General features: G+C 31.3%; 2 protein-coding genes across 3 annotated transcripts in view; one reads left to right on the forward strand and one right to left on the reverse strand.

The window, feature by feature from the left end:
• The window catches only part of LOC139499458 (tudor domain-containing protein 7B-like), a 90,972-nt gene that overhangs the window by 40,911 nt on the left and 32,705 nt on the right, over positions 1-17,356 (reverse strand). The window contains exon 11 of the mRNA XM_071288138.1: positions 830-963. Coding sequence (XP_071144239.1) covers positions 830-963 — 134 coding nt within the window. The remainder of the gene's footprint in view (positions 1-829; positions 964-17,356) is intronic.
• On the forward strand, positions 7,042-15,065 carry LOC139499460 (BTB and MATH domain-containing protein 38-like). 2 transcript variants are annotated; one of them, XM_071288141.1, is made up of 3 exons: positions 7,042-7,152; positions 8,531-8,805; positions 14,440-15,065. In XM_071288141.1, the coding sequence occupies exons 2-3, from the start codon at positions 8,556-8,558 to the stop codon at positions 14,982-14,984; spliced, it is 795 nt and encodes a 264-aa protein (XP_071144242.1). In that variant the 5' UTR covers positions 7,042-7,152; positions 8,531-8,555; the 3' UTR covers positions 14,985-15,065. The 2 variants fall into 2 exon arrangements, with proteins under 2 accessions (XP_071144242.1, XP_071144241.1); XM_071288140.1 differs by lacking the exon at positions 7,042-7,152 and adding an exon at positions 8,061-8,139.

The raw sequence follows: 17,356 nt of genomic DNA on the forward strand, positions 1-17,356 counted from the left end.
TAGCAGGTTTTTGTTAGGTTGCTCTTCCATGTGGAGATAATTAAAGATAATCGAAGGTAAAGGAGTCAAGAGGGAGTTTCTGATTTGCAAGGTATATAGCAAAAATCTCATTACACACAAATCGCAATCTACTTCATAGAAAAAAACCCATCTTATTCCACATACATGGGATGGAATTAGTTATCACACAGAAAAACCAAACAAAACAATTTTATAAAATTAAGAATAATATTTCATTCCTATGACTGATTCATTTCCACTACCAAACTTACAATTCTACACCAGATAAATCTTTCCAAGCCTTCACTAACCCATACTTACAATTCTAATGCAATTTGTATGTAACAATTTTTTTCATTGGTTAAAAGTTGCCGTCAAATCCACAGTTGACCAGGCGTAACTAAGGAGGAACAGCCATTTTGAAATGATTGAATCAACAAATGTTCGATTAATACTATATAACCCAAAATAAAACAACACCTACCTTGAATTTGACGTTTTAAAGTTATTTTATCCGAATTTGAAGCGTACAGGTAACGTAATAACCTCCAGTTTGTAAGTTTTCATTTGTATGACGTCATGTTTACCCATTTTTTTTAAATGCATTAGAATCGGAATAACAGTACTGTAGTTGAAGAGTTGCCACCGTCAATTTTGATTTGACGGTCACAAATCTCCGTTTTACTGTCTCCGCTACGCGTCGCCAGTAAAACTGCTTTTGCGACCGTCAAATCTACAATTGACGGTGGCAACTCTTCAACTACAGTACTGTTATTCCTTAATTCTTCTCGAGATAAATCTTTCCAAGCCTTCACTAACCCAAACTTACAATTCTACTCGAGATAAATCTTTCCAAGCCTTCACTAGTTCCAGTAAGTTTCCTGGAGGATCTTCCTGAAATCTTTCTTTATATTCTACAGGAAATCTAGTGCTCCATAAACCATTGGGTTTCGATTCCAGAATCTGTAAATAGAAAATGGATTGTGCAATGGTGATTATAAAAGGTACATGTCAGACTTAAAGATAAAGTATGTAAGGCACATGTTTTGTCAACTAAAGCTGTATTCAAACCAAAAATATCAAAAGTCATGCAAACCTATTACTGTATGATGCATTGGAAACCTAACATCCTGAACTGTATAACTTTATAGAAAATATGTTCAGCTAAAGCTTTTTGTTTAGGGACCAGATGAAGCATATATTCTGGGTGAGGGTTTTCTCACTCAGTGTTGAAGACCGTATTGGTGGCCTTCAGCTGTTTTCTGCTCTTTGGTTGGATTGTTGTCTTTTTTGACACATTCCCCATTTCCATTCTCAATTTCATCAGATAATTGAAAGAATCATGAGTTTAGTTAAAGTTTTCAAAGACAAAAGAAGATGAGGTATGAATACCAATAAGACAACTCTCACCATGTCTTCTTCGTATATATTTCACAGGATTAATAAAAAATAATCACTTCTACACAATTGTACCTATTGTCATCAACTGATATATGGTTAAAATTAGAAAATAAGTTTTTTTAAATTTTATATAGAGAAGGTTAGGATGTTTTCACTTGAAATTGTCTTATTGTATTGTGATTTGAATAAAAAGAGATGAGGGGTATTCAGGTATTACTTTTGGTTTAAATACCAGACATATACTAAATACAAGTTATCTTTAGTGTCCAAATGTTTTATGTTATACAGCTACAGAAGAAAAATACTAAACGAAAGGTAACGATTTGTCATGCTATAAATCATTTCCCGTTGACATGGTTGAAACCTATTATCTATTACAAACTAATTCCATGTTACAAGTGAAATGTGAACAAAGTCATCATCAAAGATCAAACATGTCTAAGGGGTTTTGATCTCAGATTAATATGTAATTTAAATATATTAAATAAAAATTGATTAGGAAATTCTGTCAGAATGCCAACCATATTAGTTTAATAAATTGTAACTAAAAGTTGACTTTTATTCTGTGTATAATGACCCTAGTATTAATATTTATATAAAGGTGATTTTATTAAGGAGGAAACAATCATCTCTTGTTTATAACACATGTTAAAGGTAAGCCACCCTCAATGTTTTAATTGTATTTTTAAATGTCCTATTTTCTCTCACAGGGGGGTCTCAACAAAGAATTATAGGTATACATATGCTGCTAGCTTTTCTAAAAACTCCCCCATTCAAATATTGAGTTCCTGTAGAAATCAGTTCTCATTTAATATATCTCATAACAAAATCATAACCCCTTCTTTTATTTCTTATTTATCACATGTACAATTTATTACATTATTTTTCGTTGAATGATAAAATTTATAAGTTTGATTTTTTTGTTAGTATCTAATATGCCACCTTCAGCCACTATAGCTATATGGTTGCAATTAAGTTCTTATTTTTGGTGTAGAAGGCCCAAGTACCCAAAGAGAACTATCATTATTATCATTAGGTATGTGCATGTCCCAAGTCAGGAGCCTATAATTCAGTGGTTGTTGTTTTTATCATTAGGTATGTGCCTGTCCTAAGTCAGGAGCCTGTAATTCAGTGGTTGTTGTTTGTTTATTTGTTACACATTTGTTTTTCGTTTATTTTTATATATAAATAAGGCTGTTAGCTTTCTCGTTTGAATTGTTTGACATTGTCATTTTGAAGCCTTTTATAGCTGACTTTGCGGTATGGGCTTTGCTCATTGTTGAAGGCCATACGGTGATCTGTAGTTGTTAATTTCTGTGTCATTTTGGTCTCTTGTGGAGAGTTGTCTCAAGCAATCATACCACATCTTCTTTTTCATATCATCTATGACAGGAGAACCTAAGCTATCATTGTCAACTAAATTTAGAGTGAACTACTCAGATTACTAAGACACTAAGGACATAAAATTGATATAGAGAACATAATTTAGTGAAGATATAGAGTATATAATGAAGACGTTGAAAATTCTATCTGTTTGCAAAGATTGTAACACATTATTTTTATCATTAGAAAACTACATGTATTTCTTTGACATAATATAAGTTTAACCCCATTAAATCTGGATGAAGAGATCATAAAGATAAAATGATTTTATAACAAGTAAATAAACAAATGATTTTAGTTTATTTACATTGAAGGTAAATCAGATAAACTGTAAAATCTTCAATACACATAACTTATGTAACGTCTGATAAATAAATAAACAATAAATCACAGTGTGAAAAGAAAGACTGGGAAATTCAGACAGATGATTTTTATCATGTACATTTGATTCTTAGAAAGCTACATAATGAAGCAAAACACTTTCTAGATAAAAGTTCATAAAAAATCAAATTTGAATAAACAAGAATGTGTCCTCAGTACACGAATGCCCCACTCGCACTATCATTTTCTATGTTCAGTGGACCGTAAAATTGGGGTAAAATCTCTAATTTGGCATTAAAATTAGAAAGATCATATCATAGGGAACAAGTGTACCAAGTTTGAAGTCGATTGGACTTCAACTTCATCAAAAACTACCTCGACCAAAAACTTTAACCTGAAGCGGGACAGACGGACGAACGGACGGACGGACGGACGGACGAACGGACGCACAGACCAGAAAACATAATGCCCCTCTACTATCGTAGGTGGGGCATAAAAATAAAAAGTCTCGCGTTTACACATTTCAACTTTGGCGTAAACATTAAACATTCACATATGCTGAAATGTCTCGCCTTCTTTACTAATCATTGATATTATGTTGATAGTCCTAAATATAAAGCTTTATTAATACAACAGTCACATAAACTGAACATTAACCAAGAAAACTAAACATTGACCAATAAACCATGAAAATGAGGTCAAGGTTAAATGAACCATGCTAGGCAGATATGTACAGCTTACAATTCTTCCATACAACAAATATAGTTGACCAATTGGTTAAAGTTTAAGAAACACAGACCAAAACACAAAATCTTAACACTGAGCAATGAACCGTGAAAATGAGGTCAAGGTCAAATAAAACCTGTTCGACTGACATATAGATCATAAAATATTTCTATACACCAAATATAGTTGATTTATTGCTTTATTGCATATAGTATTAGAAAAAAAGACCAAAACTCAAAAACTTAACTTTGACCATTGAACCCTGATAATGAGGTCAAGGTCAGATAACACCTGCCCGCTAGACATGTACACCTTACAATCATTCCATACACCAAATATAGTAGACCTATTGTATGCAGTATAAGAAAAACAGACCAAAACATAAAAACTTAACTATAACCACTGAAACCCATGAAAATGAGGTCAAGGTCAGATGACACCTGCCAGTTGGACATGTACACCTTACAGTCCTTCCATACTCCAAATATACTAGACCTATTGCTTATAGTATCCAAGATATGGACTTGACCACCAAAACTTAACCTTTTTCACTGATCCATGAAATGAGGTCAAGGTCAAGTGAAAACTGTCTAATGGGCATGAGGACCTTGCAAGGTATGCACATGCCAAATATAGTTATCCTATTACATGTACTTATAATAAGAGAGAATTTAACATTACAAAAAATCATAACTTTTTTTTCAAGTAGTCACTGAACCATGAAAATGAGGTCAAGGACATTGGACATGTGACTGACAGAAACTTCGCAACATGAGGCATCTATACACAAAGTATGAAGCATCCAGATCTTCCACCTTCTAAAATATAAACCTTTTAAGAAGTAAGCAAACACAGCCGGCGTAGCAGCCGCCGCCAGATTAATAATCCCTATGTCGAGCTTTCTGCAACTAAAGTTGCAGGCTTGACTAAAACCAAAAAAAAAATAAACATGGTATAAAAAAGTCATGGATTTCTTTTTAATATTTTTAAATACATATACTTATTCAGATTTTGCATGGTAACGAAACCAAGAGCTAGATACTGACAGCTTGGGAAAACTCTTGTTTAAGTAATTATAAAACTCATGTTTTCATAGTTAAAGTATAATGCTGCTGAATGTGTTTTTCCTTTATATAAACAATTTTTTTCTTGATTTTTCTTATCCACCTCTAACAATGTACCATTCAAAAGCTGCAACCTATAAAGGAATACATTTTTACTCGCCTCCCTGAAATTAAGTCAAGAAAAATTCATGATCCAGCATTTCAAACTGTCTGTCTTTTTTAATTTTTTAGCCATGATGGCATTGTTAGTTTGTTTTTGCTCTATGAGTTTGACTCTGGTATCTTTTGCCCATCTTTTGTACTATTTTTAACACCCAGATAAAATTAATGGACCCATAATTAAACAAATATTAAATATAATTTTAATAAATTAAATTTAATTTTCTCACACAATGCTGTCAACCCAAAAATATTTATAGACCTAATTCAATTAAATCTAACATATGTTATAAATTTAAATTTCTGACTTTTATTTATACAGTATACATTTGTACTTATTCTGTAATGAATACCTGGGTAAATCTTTCAGCATAAAGTAATACATTTCTCACCTGTATTTTACCTGGGATATATATAAGTATGGATGTTCAATAATTCAAAGGTAAGAATGAAAATTGTTGATGCTGCAATATCATGAATATATAGTTTGTTTTATCATATTAACGGTCATGAATTTTTATTATATATATACTGTATTTTTATCCAAAAATATCTAAAATGGAGAAAAATGTTTGATCTTATTCAGAATGTTCCTGACTTTTGAGTTTTATATATACATTATCATGATTATTGTAATTCACTCTAGAAGGGCAAGGACTGGCAATACATGTCCAAGATATAAAACAAGTCATTCATCTAAAATACAGGGATTATAGTATTCATCTACATCTTTTTAACTTGAAGATTTAGTAGATAGAGAATACTTGTGAGTTAACAGGATATAGCTGATGATTTTTACTACTCAAGGTTAAGAATTTGGAGAATTTTCCAGGGTATACAATAACATAATTACTAGTAAAATATTCAAATTATTCAAAAAGACAAGCTTTTTCAGGAAAACTGCAGGTTTCTATTTATAGCCTATTTTGTTATAATTACATTAGATGTATGCTTCATTATAATACGTTATTCTGATTGGCTAACTAGCAATCTCGTGATATTCCTTAATCAATTGCATTACACAATGCAACTTTTCATTCATGATGACACCAGGTCCCACAATAAAGTGCACAGGTAAATGAAATAAAAACTTGATAAAAGGCGTGTTTTCATGATCCTATAGGTAAAAATGTAATTATAAGTATTGAATGCTTTTTTTTGTAACTTTATAGGGTTGTAAAAGCGTTGACCGTGCGCACATTTTTAGTATGCGCTTCCGCGCTTCATACAAAATGTACTTCGGTCAATGCTTTTACACCCCCAATAAATTTATAAAAAAAAAGCATTAAATTCTTAAATAAAATCATACTTTTAACTAACTTGCTAAATTTACCAATGTGATTAAGAAGGTTGCATTGCATAAAATGAAGCAGGAATTTCATATTTTTTTCCAATATTTAAAAAATAGCATGAAGCTACAAATTTAAAAAAATGCTAAATGACACCAGAATTTGACCATCTCTTTAAGACAAGGTTGGATTATCAGTGAGTGAGCATCAATATCCCTACCCCCTGACAGCATCAATATCCCTATCCTAGAGATCTGTCCCTATCCCTGTGGTGATCACATTCTATACCCTGTAGTGATGAAAACAACAATAATTTTAGCCTATACATACTTCATATTCTAACAACAAAACCTTAATGATGGATTATTTCAGTTCAGAACTTTAAAAAACAAAATACTTTAAACAAATATTTACAAATTTTAAAATGTAATACTTCTATTGTGACCAGAACTGTGACAATTATACTCAACATATTTTGTTTTTAAAGTTTGAGCCTAAAGTTTAGTAAAACATATATACCAAAGATAATAGATCTTTGTGAAGGATATAAGAAAATAGGTGGTTTGACATTTGTGTAAATTGAAAAAATCAATTTTGTAAAGTTTAAAGTGCACATTTTATTTGATTTTTATATAAACAGACACTTCAAATCTATAATCTGCAAATTACCCTAGCTAGAAATTGAATTTCAATTTGGGGTTGATATTATTTTAGACCACAAATATTCAAGAAAATGTGAAATGTTTAATATAAAGTTTTATTTTTAGGAGTTTGGAGTAAAGAAAATTTGTTATTCCAAATTCTGAAAGGTAAGTATAATGTACAACAAAATAAGATAAAAACTTAAATATTAAAGTTAAAGTTAATATTGCTGCAGATAAGTTCACAATTGTCTGAGGATCAAAACAACAAAAAAAAACATGAAAAGACACTGCAATTTATAATATCTTAATTACAAATTAAAATAGACAGAATTCTTAGAGGTGAAAATAATCAATTTTTAGATTACTGTGAAACAATCTCAAGTAATCTGCATCTGCATTAGATTTTAATTGGTATACAATTTTTGCTGTATATGGTCCCATAGAATTTGCTTTTAAAAAGTAAGCACATATTTCCTTTAAATAAAATTCATTCTGGAGATATTTCTTTGAAACTGACAGGCTGGCATTATTCCAACAATTTATTTTTGATTTAGTAAACTCGCCAAGACAGATGCAGCCTGATCATTTCTTAGGTTAATATTACTTTAGCAGAGTTCAGGAAAAAATGTTTCATTTTCAACATTGATTTTAATGTATTGTTGTTCAAAACCTTAATTTTGAAAAGAGTACCTCAGACGAATATAACATCTTCAATCCTGACCCATTGGACTGTGATGAGCAAGATCAGTTATATTTTATATTTTTGCCAATTCAAAAGATTGTCATTGTTGTTGGCAAGTATTGAAAAAAAAAATAATACTTCCCACTTTCAAATTTCACTTGCAGTTATAATTATATCTAGAGAAATTTATTAATAAAATTAATAAAAGATTTCTGGTTTCTGCCCATTCTTTACATTTCAATGAAGTTTATTTACCTAAAACTAATCAAATTGATTAAAAATCCTCTTCAAGTTTTTAAACATGTTAAAGTATGGGCGTAAATACTATAGTAAAATATTGATTTTTTTTCTGTTTTAAATCCATCTCACAGTATATATTGAATACTTACAACTAACTATGACACTTCAGTTTACTACAAGATACTTGGAATATTTCTTCACATTGCATAGAATTTATTGATCTTACACATGTAAGTAGTTTTATTTTTCCAACTTATACATTTTTCAAATTTTAATTAGATTCAAAAGCTTAATTTATAAGGAACTCTATAGGGCTCTTGCCATTGTCATAGCTTATATATGTTTGCATGTTGGAGCATTCACATTGACATTGTATCAATACAACTTTACAAAGTCGGACGCCTCCCTCTTTTTTTAATATAATAAATAGATTGATTGATTGATTGTTGGTTGCTTAATTTCTAAAGGCAAATAATTCATGCATGTTCAGGACGATAAAGTCAGTATATAAGATCGGTAGTCTATGTATTGGTTCCATCTAATTTTTTTTGCATGCTTTTTTCCCTTGTAATTTTGGACTTTATATTTCATTTATGATGTATTTTCATTTTTATTTCAAAGATCTCACTCAAGATGAAGAGCAGCAATGGATGACTCTGTACTCCATGATTTTACACAGCCAGATCAGCTGAGTGACCTAACACTGATTGTCGAGGGTACTAACTTGTTTGTACATAAATCCTACCTAGCCGAATGGTCAGGAGTATGGAGGCGGATGTTTCTAGAGGATTATGGGAACCCTGAGGAAGCCAAGGAAATATTTCTGGCTGACAAGAAACTGAATGAGATTACAGAACTACTGCATTGTATCTACGCAACACAGAAACCGATATCTGGTAAGTTTGATAGGAGTTATCTCCCATTGACAATACAGAAACCTATCTGGTAAGTCAGAAAGAAAGTTATCTCCCATTGACAACAAAGGTACCTATATCTGGTAAGTCAGAAAGGAGTTACTTCCCATTTACAACACAGAAACCTATATCTAGTAAGTTTGACAGGAGTTACCTCCCATTTACAATACAGAAACCTACATCTGGTAAGTTTGATAGGAGTTATCTCCCATTGACAACACAGAAACCAGAAGCATAATCTGGTAAGTCTGAACTGTTATTGTACCTCTGGTAAATTAGTCATGATGTGATTTGTTTCAAATCAATAAGCTTTATTTACATGAAAACTAAGATTTTCTATGTGATTTGAAAATTTTAATTATCTGCATAAACTAACACCTGAGTAAAAATACCATAATACACCAAACAATTACATCATTCATTCAAACTTATTTTTCTTGTGTAAGATTTGTTTAAAGATAAATGAACTAACAATCTGTTTAAATAAAGTGTTACTTATTAAGCTTTTATTCATATAAACTGTAATGTAACAGAGATATGTCTCGCCTTTTTGTAATTTTGATAATGCAAATATAAAACCTAAAATAGCAATACTTTAACATGTACATGATGTAAGTTATGCAAATAAATGAATCCACAGTTCATGATATGGACCATAATTTGGTATTCGGCCTTTGGTTTCTTTTTGTATCCTTTTTTATAAGTTCTAAAACTTGAACTTTTATTCTGTGGGTTGTGTTGGTGTTAGAATAGTATTAATGGAACAATTGAGTTTTTCGAGAAAAAATTAATACATTTTGAGGGTCTCACTAATTAGCGACAACAAGCGTCAAGAAGCGACAACAAGCGTCAACAAGCGACAAAAAGAATTATTTAAGCGACAACAAGACTATTTAGCGACAAGAAAACATTTTTTTTTATCAGATATAAAGAAATTTGTATTTAATCTTTTTTTTTAAATATACAAGCAGATATGTCTAATTAAAATGTTTTATATCGTTTAATGAGGCAATAAACAAATAAAAAGATGAAAACATTCACATTTCAATTTTCTTTTCCTCCTGTTTGATTTCAGTTCTTTGTATTTCACAATTTGTGTCAATATTTTTAGGACAATGATGCACAAATAATTCATTTTGCGAGCTTAATATATATTGCACGAAAAGAGTTTTAAAAACAAATTATAAGATATATAATATGTTCTGAAACACAAGGAAAGTAATCTCATAATACAATAATTAAACGTAATACTTGGCTGTTATTCATAATAGATGATAAAATATTATGTAAATAATGTTTCATTTTTTTCTATCAATTTTAACTTTCTTGTCGCTAAAATTATTTTCTTTTGCATATTCTCTTAATATTTATTGCAATAATTAATTTTAATAAAAAAAAATGTTTTCTTGTCGCTAAATAGTTTCTTGTCGCTTGTTGTCGCTAAAATAATTCTTATTGTCGCTTCTTGTCGCTTGTTGACGCTTGTTGTCGCTAAAATTCTTGTTGTTGCTAATTAGTGAGACCGCATTTTGATTCACCGTTTACGTGACAGGAAACCAATTATTTTCTTTATTTTGCACAATATATTTCAAAAGACATAAATGAACACCATTACCGGTGTTACTTGCTTCATGTTAATATTTAAAATCTATTCTCAATGTTAAATTAAAGTTTTTTTAAACGCGACAGGAAACCATAAAACCGAGAGCATTTTTTTAGTTTTATTTTATTGCAAAATCTGCTTAAAATAATCTGAACAGTGTAACAGTATTATAAAACTCCTAAATATGTGCTTGTTTTGAAAACAATTAGAACAATTTATTCAGAAATTTCCATAATTTCCATAATCGTTGTATCTTGATGTTTTAGCCAAAAAAAATGTATTTAGGCCACACCAATTTGATTCCTTGTTCGACGGACCCGCCCGCACCTATTTTTTTCAAGACAGAATTTTTTTATTTTTTTTATATTCCCGCTTCCCGCATCCGGAAATGTAATCATGTCCATTTCCCGCACCGTTTTTTTTTGTAAATATTATAAAAAGATATCAACATTTGTTTTTAAAATCACACTCTAACCTGTATATAACGATTTTAAACATAAGAGCACCCCACAACACTGTGTAAATATCTGTGAGAATATTTTTTTCAGCATGAAACCTATTTATCCAAAGAGGAGTGCTCCGAAATAAATTTATAAAAGCGGATACCGGTAAAGAACAAAAAATTGGTTTCTTTCCCCCTTACTTATATTCCCTATCAAAAAATGTTCGTTGTTAGAATAAAGTACAGAGAACTTCTGAAGGATTTGCCTTCAACTGCAATTATATTGTATGCTGGCGAAACAAAACTATTCATAGCCGCTGCATGTTTATGCACCTGTCCTGATTGATTCAGGGGCCTGTCGTTCGGCAGTTATCGTTTGTTGATGTTGTTCATTGGTATTTTCCCTTTTGGATATATAAATTAGATCGTTTGTTTTCCTGTTCGGATTGTGTACGCTAATAATTTTGGGGTCCTTTATAGCTTGCTGTTTGGTCTGTATCAAAGCCCTGTGTAAAAGGCCGTACTTTGACCTGTGTTTGTTATTATCATGTTGAGAACAACCCTCCCTCAGACAAGGGGTCATTTTACTGATGTAGAAAAGAAAGTAGAAATACCAAGGATTTGTACTATAGTTCTTCTATACAAAACCTTTGAAAACTTAGAATTTTGTACTCAAAAAGAGGAGAGTTACATCATATTTTAAACAACTTTTTTCTAAAAGAGGGGTCCACTTATTTTGAATAATATTTAACTGTTAAAGTAAATGTGTTAATTTAACATGGTTAAAGTCCAGAAATATTACAAAATTCTTGGACATGTTTTGACCATTTAATACTAGATAGATATATAGTTCTTTGAGAAAATATGAGCCCTTTTGTACAAACAAATATATTATAACTTATATTGATCCCTCATAAAACATGTAAAAGGGATATTTATAACAGAAAGGGGTTGTCCCCAAACTGATTATGACTTGGATGGAGAATTGTCTCATTGTCAGTCACACATACATCATTTGTACATAGACCAGATTTAATTATTTCTTGGTGAACAGGGAAAAAATACTTCAGAAATTAAAGAAATGTCAAAGTACAAGTGATAAACATTGATAAATCAAGTTTTAATATTGTCAAAACCTACTATTTTATGTTTACAAAAAAAAATTATAATCGCTCGCCTTTACTTTTCAAGCTTCGCCTCAAAAATTTGCAAATTAAATATTTTTTTATTAAAATTTTCAAATCGCTCGCTCGCCCCAAATTTTGGAGTCCAAAAATCCGTAGAACAAGAAATTAAATTGGTGTGGCCTTATATTTGGTTTTGAAATTCCAGTTATATACAATCTATTCCAAATCATTGGCAATGTAAAATTCTTTAAATCCAGTAAAGAAAAAAACTTTTAACTAGGAATTAAAATCTTTAAAATAGGCACCATGTGATATTTGTGACCTGTACACCATCTACATGGTTTCCACATTTTAACCTACTTTAGTGGGCTAAAATCAATAAAGTACTTCCTTTCAAGTCATGCATGGTAAAAGTTTACTTCTAATTTGACAAGTTTATTGCATTTCTGAAAAGTGTTTGCAGAACATGATTAAAAAAAAATAATTATAAATTGTTACAAAGATATTAACTTTGTACATTCCAAGTGTAACGGTATATTAACATTTATCGGTCGTCCCACTGTCTATATCACTCTATTCAGCTCTTAATATTATTCCGTATCATGTCTTTGTGACGTCAAATACGTTGACCCGGACATATCAGCGACGTCATAATGTTTGAACCGACGTTAATAACTTTGACCCGAACTTATCAAGTCATCTTTTGTGTGCTGGTGAAACAAAGAAAACACTTCTGAAACACGCAAATATAGCCCGATAAATTGATTATCAGATTTTCTGCATATTGATATTGTAAAATATCAGCTGCTTGACATTATATGAAGGCTTTTTGATCTCGTTCGCTACGCTCACTCGACAAAAAGCTTCATATTATGTTTCGCAGCTGATATTTTACGATATCAACATGCAGATAACCTGATAATCGGTACGTATTTTTTATTAAATTATCTTTATTCACCTAAAATATCCAGTAATATTTACTGCTGAAGCAAAATCAATTCAACGAGAATCGGCACAATGATAAGAAACGTAATGTCGATTGAATTTTCCAAGGACCCTTTTTCATCGTTATCCGGAAACAAAGTGTGTTTTAACGTCCTTCAAATCTGAAATCGATTTTGTCAAGTCATTGGGCATTTATTTTCACTCAAGATCGTATGTAACATTATGCACATAGAAAAAATAATAGACCCCTGGCGCGATATCTTTGAAAATTGTATTTTCCTTTTTTAAACAAATATGAAACAAGTCTACAGAATATGCTTGCTAACATCCTGTTGGAAACAAAACCAATGTTTAGACCTAGTATTTCATATATATCCGGCCGTAAGCGCATGATCACATGTTAGTCACATGTTTCACGTATGACCGGAAATGATTAGAACTTAACGACAAAAACAATTTTAATAAAAAAAGGAAATATCTGGACTTCTGTTTCTTGTGAAATGTGACGCATAACGATTACGTCATTTTCTAACTTACTTATTACTAAGAACAAAACTAGAATGTAAATCATCTCTGATTTACCTGTTTGAACATCTCGCAAGAGTTCATATTTGCATATTGTTGTAAAGAATTCTTTCACAACAAAGCAGATTACACCATCTAAAATTTGTGTTACGAAATCGGAAACCAAAGTAACGCTTGTGTTCTTACACCTGCTACAGAAATACTTATAGTTCTCTGCATTTTCTTCTGACTATTCTTATTGGTCGATGTTCTTTATTATTTGAAAGCAAAAGTTATGATTTTTCAGGTGACGATTATCTTTAAATTTACCAGCGTTACACACTTCGGAAGCGAAAATAACGCTAAGAAACGACACTAAAAGGGGCCATATAAACTGAAACATTTGTTTATTTCAAATTCTCTCTAGGGGAGAGTAGAAAGCATCTTTATTTTAATAGAAATAATAGCATTTGATGGCGGAGCAACAACTTCTCTCACCAAAATACAATATTTTATCACTTTTCTCCCGTTATCGGAAACGGTCCCGCCCCTGCAAAATGGTGTCCTGAAAAAATCCCAGCACTGGTAATTTTGTAAATCCTGAAATTTCAGGGATATCCCAGGAAGTCCTGTTCCAATACTCTCTCTAAAATTCCTGAAAAGTCTTGAAATTTCATTTCAGGAAGTCCTGGGATATCCCAAGAAAATATCTCAGGAAATCCCAGGAAGTTCTTGGGATATCCTAGGATATCCTAGGATATCCCAATAGATTCTTGCAAGGGTAATACCAAATTATGGTCCATATATGAAAAGTTTAAAAACAAAGGATGTCTGGTTCACCAGAAAGAGTATGCAAAGACAGTAACTCGACAACACAAACAAAAAGACTCCTGTTTTATGAAAAACCCTCCAGAACTAAATCTGAACATTTACTTCCATGATTTACCATGTTTACCTCTACTTCAATGATTCTGATTTTTTTTTTCATATTTCAGAGGAAAATGTGAGCTATTTATTAGAACTAACAGAAGAATATGAGATAGAAAGAATAAAGAAGAGGTGTGAAGAATTTCTATTGAATCAGGAGAGATCGATTCAGTCTCTCTATCTAGCTCAGAAACATGGATTAAAAAATCTATTTAAAGTCTCTTTTGAGTTTGCAAAGACACGAACAGTTGAAGAGCTTGAAAGTTCACCGGAATACAAACTTCTTGACAAAGATGTTGTTATCAAAATATATAGTGAGAAAGTAAACATGATGAGGAATTATGCTAATGATTTGAGACAAAGTGAAAGTAGACTTGAGATCACATGTGATAAACTGAAAGTAGAAAAAGAAAATATGAAGAGAAGTTTACAATTGGTTCAGGACATTTGGACTACTCCTAATAAGAGGTGCTATAAACATATTACAGAAGAGAAGTTTGATTTCTCATGTAGTGATTGCAATGATAAAGTTCGCTGGGAGATACGGAGGTTGTGTGTAGAGGGTCAACATGTCAGAGTGTACTTTCCTTCACAGAGTAAACACAAAAAGTGAAATCTTTTTTAATATAATTTGTTGCAATAATTTGTTACTATCATGAATTGGAAACTATTTATTAAATATATTCAAACGTTAGCCCATAATATATTATCATTTTATTTGAATTTATCACATTTATGATTCAGTTATGATGAGAATATGATAACTTCTGAAATAATTTTTTTATTTCTATATATAAGTCAAGTCTTTCAAAGTACATGTACCTAATATAACTTGCCAATATATTTCTTAAAGCCACCATTCATATCAAGGAGATAGCAGGAAAATGTGAATTAGACATAAACATTATTCAAATTATATGAAAGAGACAAAACATCACAAATGTTTTAACAGGAACTAACAAACAAGAGTGCACATGCTGAAACGTCTCGCCTTCTTTACTAATCATTGATATTATGTTGATAGACCTAAATATAAAGCTTTATTACAGCTGTAAAATAAACTCAACATTAACCAAGAAAACGAAATATTGATCAATGAACCATGAAAATGAGGTCAACCTCAGTTGAACCATGCCAGGCAGACATGTACAGCTAACAATTCTTCAATACAACTAATATAGTTGACTTACTGTGGATTCATTATTATTTTCGTTGGATACCAATTTTCGTAGATTTCGTGGGTACCGGTGAACCACTAATTCAAATGTTCAACGAATAACATATTTTCAATATGTTTTGCATACAGGGATAGACAAAACCACAAATTCAAATGTCTCTGAAGATGCAAGTTCAAAGCAATCCACAAAAATTGATACCCACGAAATAAATGAATCCAAAGTATCACTTATGAATTATGACAAAACCAAAACACAAACACTTAACACTTAGCAATGGACTGTGAAAATGAGGTAAAGGTCAAATGAAACCTGCATAACAGACATATAGATCCTAAAATATTTCCATACACCAAATAAAGTTGACCTTATGCATAAAGTATTAGAAAAAAAAGACCAAAACTCAAAAACTTAACTTTGACCACTGAACCATGAAAATGAGGTCAAGGTCATATGACACCTGTCAGCTAGACATGTACACCTTACAATCATTCCATACACCAAATATAGTAGACCTAATGCACAAAATGTAATACCTCCATCTCAGGCACATCCAAAGAAAAGTTCTGATATTTTTTGTGGCAATTCAGTGACATGTAACTTTTAAACTCCTACAGATTATGTTCAACCCGCATGTTGCACCTTAAAATCTTCTTTTTATAAAAATATCATTACATTCTGAATAGAAAATTAAGCCAGAAAACGCCCGGTGTTTATGTTTGATGCAGGAAGCATACCTATAACGTCACCTAGTGTATGGACGTCTCCAAAGAAGATAACATCTTTTCACGAAATTTACTTTAATGAAGATTTTACACTGACATAATGATTAAAATTTAATTATGAACTTGTTTTGCATTAGAAAGCAGATAACTGTATTGTATTTGAAGCTTTGCGGACGTCCATCAGTAGTTTTACTGTCGCAAATACCCGTTTACCTGTCTCTCGTCGCCAGGTAAACTAAATTTGCGACAGTTAAACTACTGATGGACGTCCTGAAAGCTTCAAATGCAATACAGGTTTTCTTAATTCTAGCCTATAGCTAAATTATAGACAATCAATACCCTAACAATTATTCAATAGTGTTTGGATCTACTAAAACCTTGAATAGTGACTGCACTAACAGGCCTTTAAACAGCTTTCTCTCATTGACCTAGTAAATGAAATGATTTGTACAGATGAACAACAAACAATACTTGATAAAAATATGACATTGGTGCAGATAACTTTGTTTAAGTACATCACAGGTAAACATTAAACTAAGTTATCAAATCTGACTTGTATTATCATTTCATATTGATTAAAATATGACAAATAAGTACTTCATAATTTAACTGACCTGTATATTGTATATGAGTCACACATTTACTTTTCTTCAAAATATATGATATGGAACTTACCATTGAGCTGTGCAATTGGAATTAAAAAACTGTCAAGGCATAATTTATGGCATTCCAATAAATGAAAAACAAATATGAAAGGCAGCAACCAACCATCACTACTGAATTAGGGGCTCCTGACTTGACAGGCACATATGGAATTTCAGAGGTCTAAAGTTGATCTGACCACAACTGCATTGTAAACTAATTTGACCAAACACTTATACCTGATACAGAATGGACAGAAAACAAACTGATATATATATACCCAATCTTCTTTTAAAGACAGGACACAAAACTTTGGTTGACTTTGGAAAACAAAGAGTTGATGATCTATGAAAAATCATTTTCATTCTTCTAACATGAAGCCCGATGCCAAATTAATGGAATACTAGATTTGTAGGACACAGGGACGGAATGATGGAGAAATA

Source organism: Mytilus edulis, chromosome 12 (genome assembly GCF_963676685.1).
Source record: "Mytilus edulis chromosome 12, xbMytEdul2.2, whole genome shotgun sequence".
NCBI classification, from domain to species: domain Eukaryota; kingdom Metazoa; phylum Mollusca; class Bivalvia; order Mytilida; family Mytilidae; genus Mytilus; species Mytilus edulis.

Excerpts from the sequence above, each read along its gene's own strand:
- LOC139499460 (XM_071288141.1), top strand. The coding sequence starts at position 8,556 with ATGGATGACTCTGTACTCCATGATTTTACACAGCCAGATCAGCTGAGT. Across the intron at positions 8,806-14,439 it reads AACACAGAAACCGATATCTG|AGGAAAATGTGAGCTATTTA; the intron begins GTAAGTTTGATA and ends TTCATATTTCAG.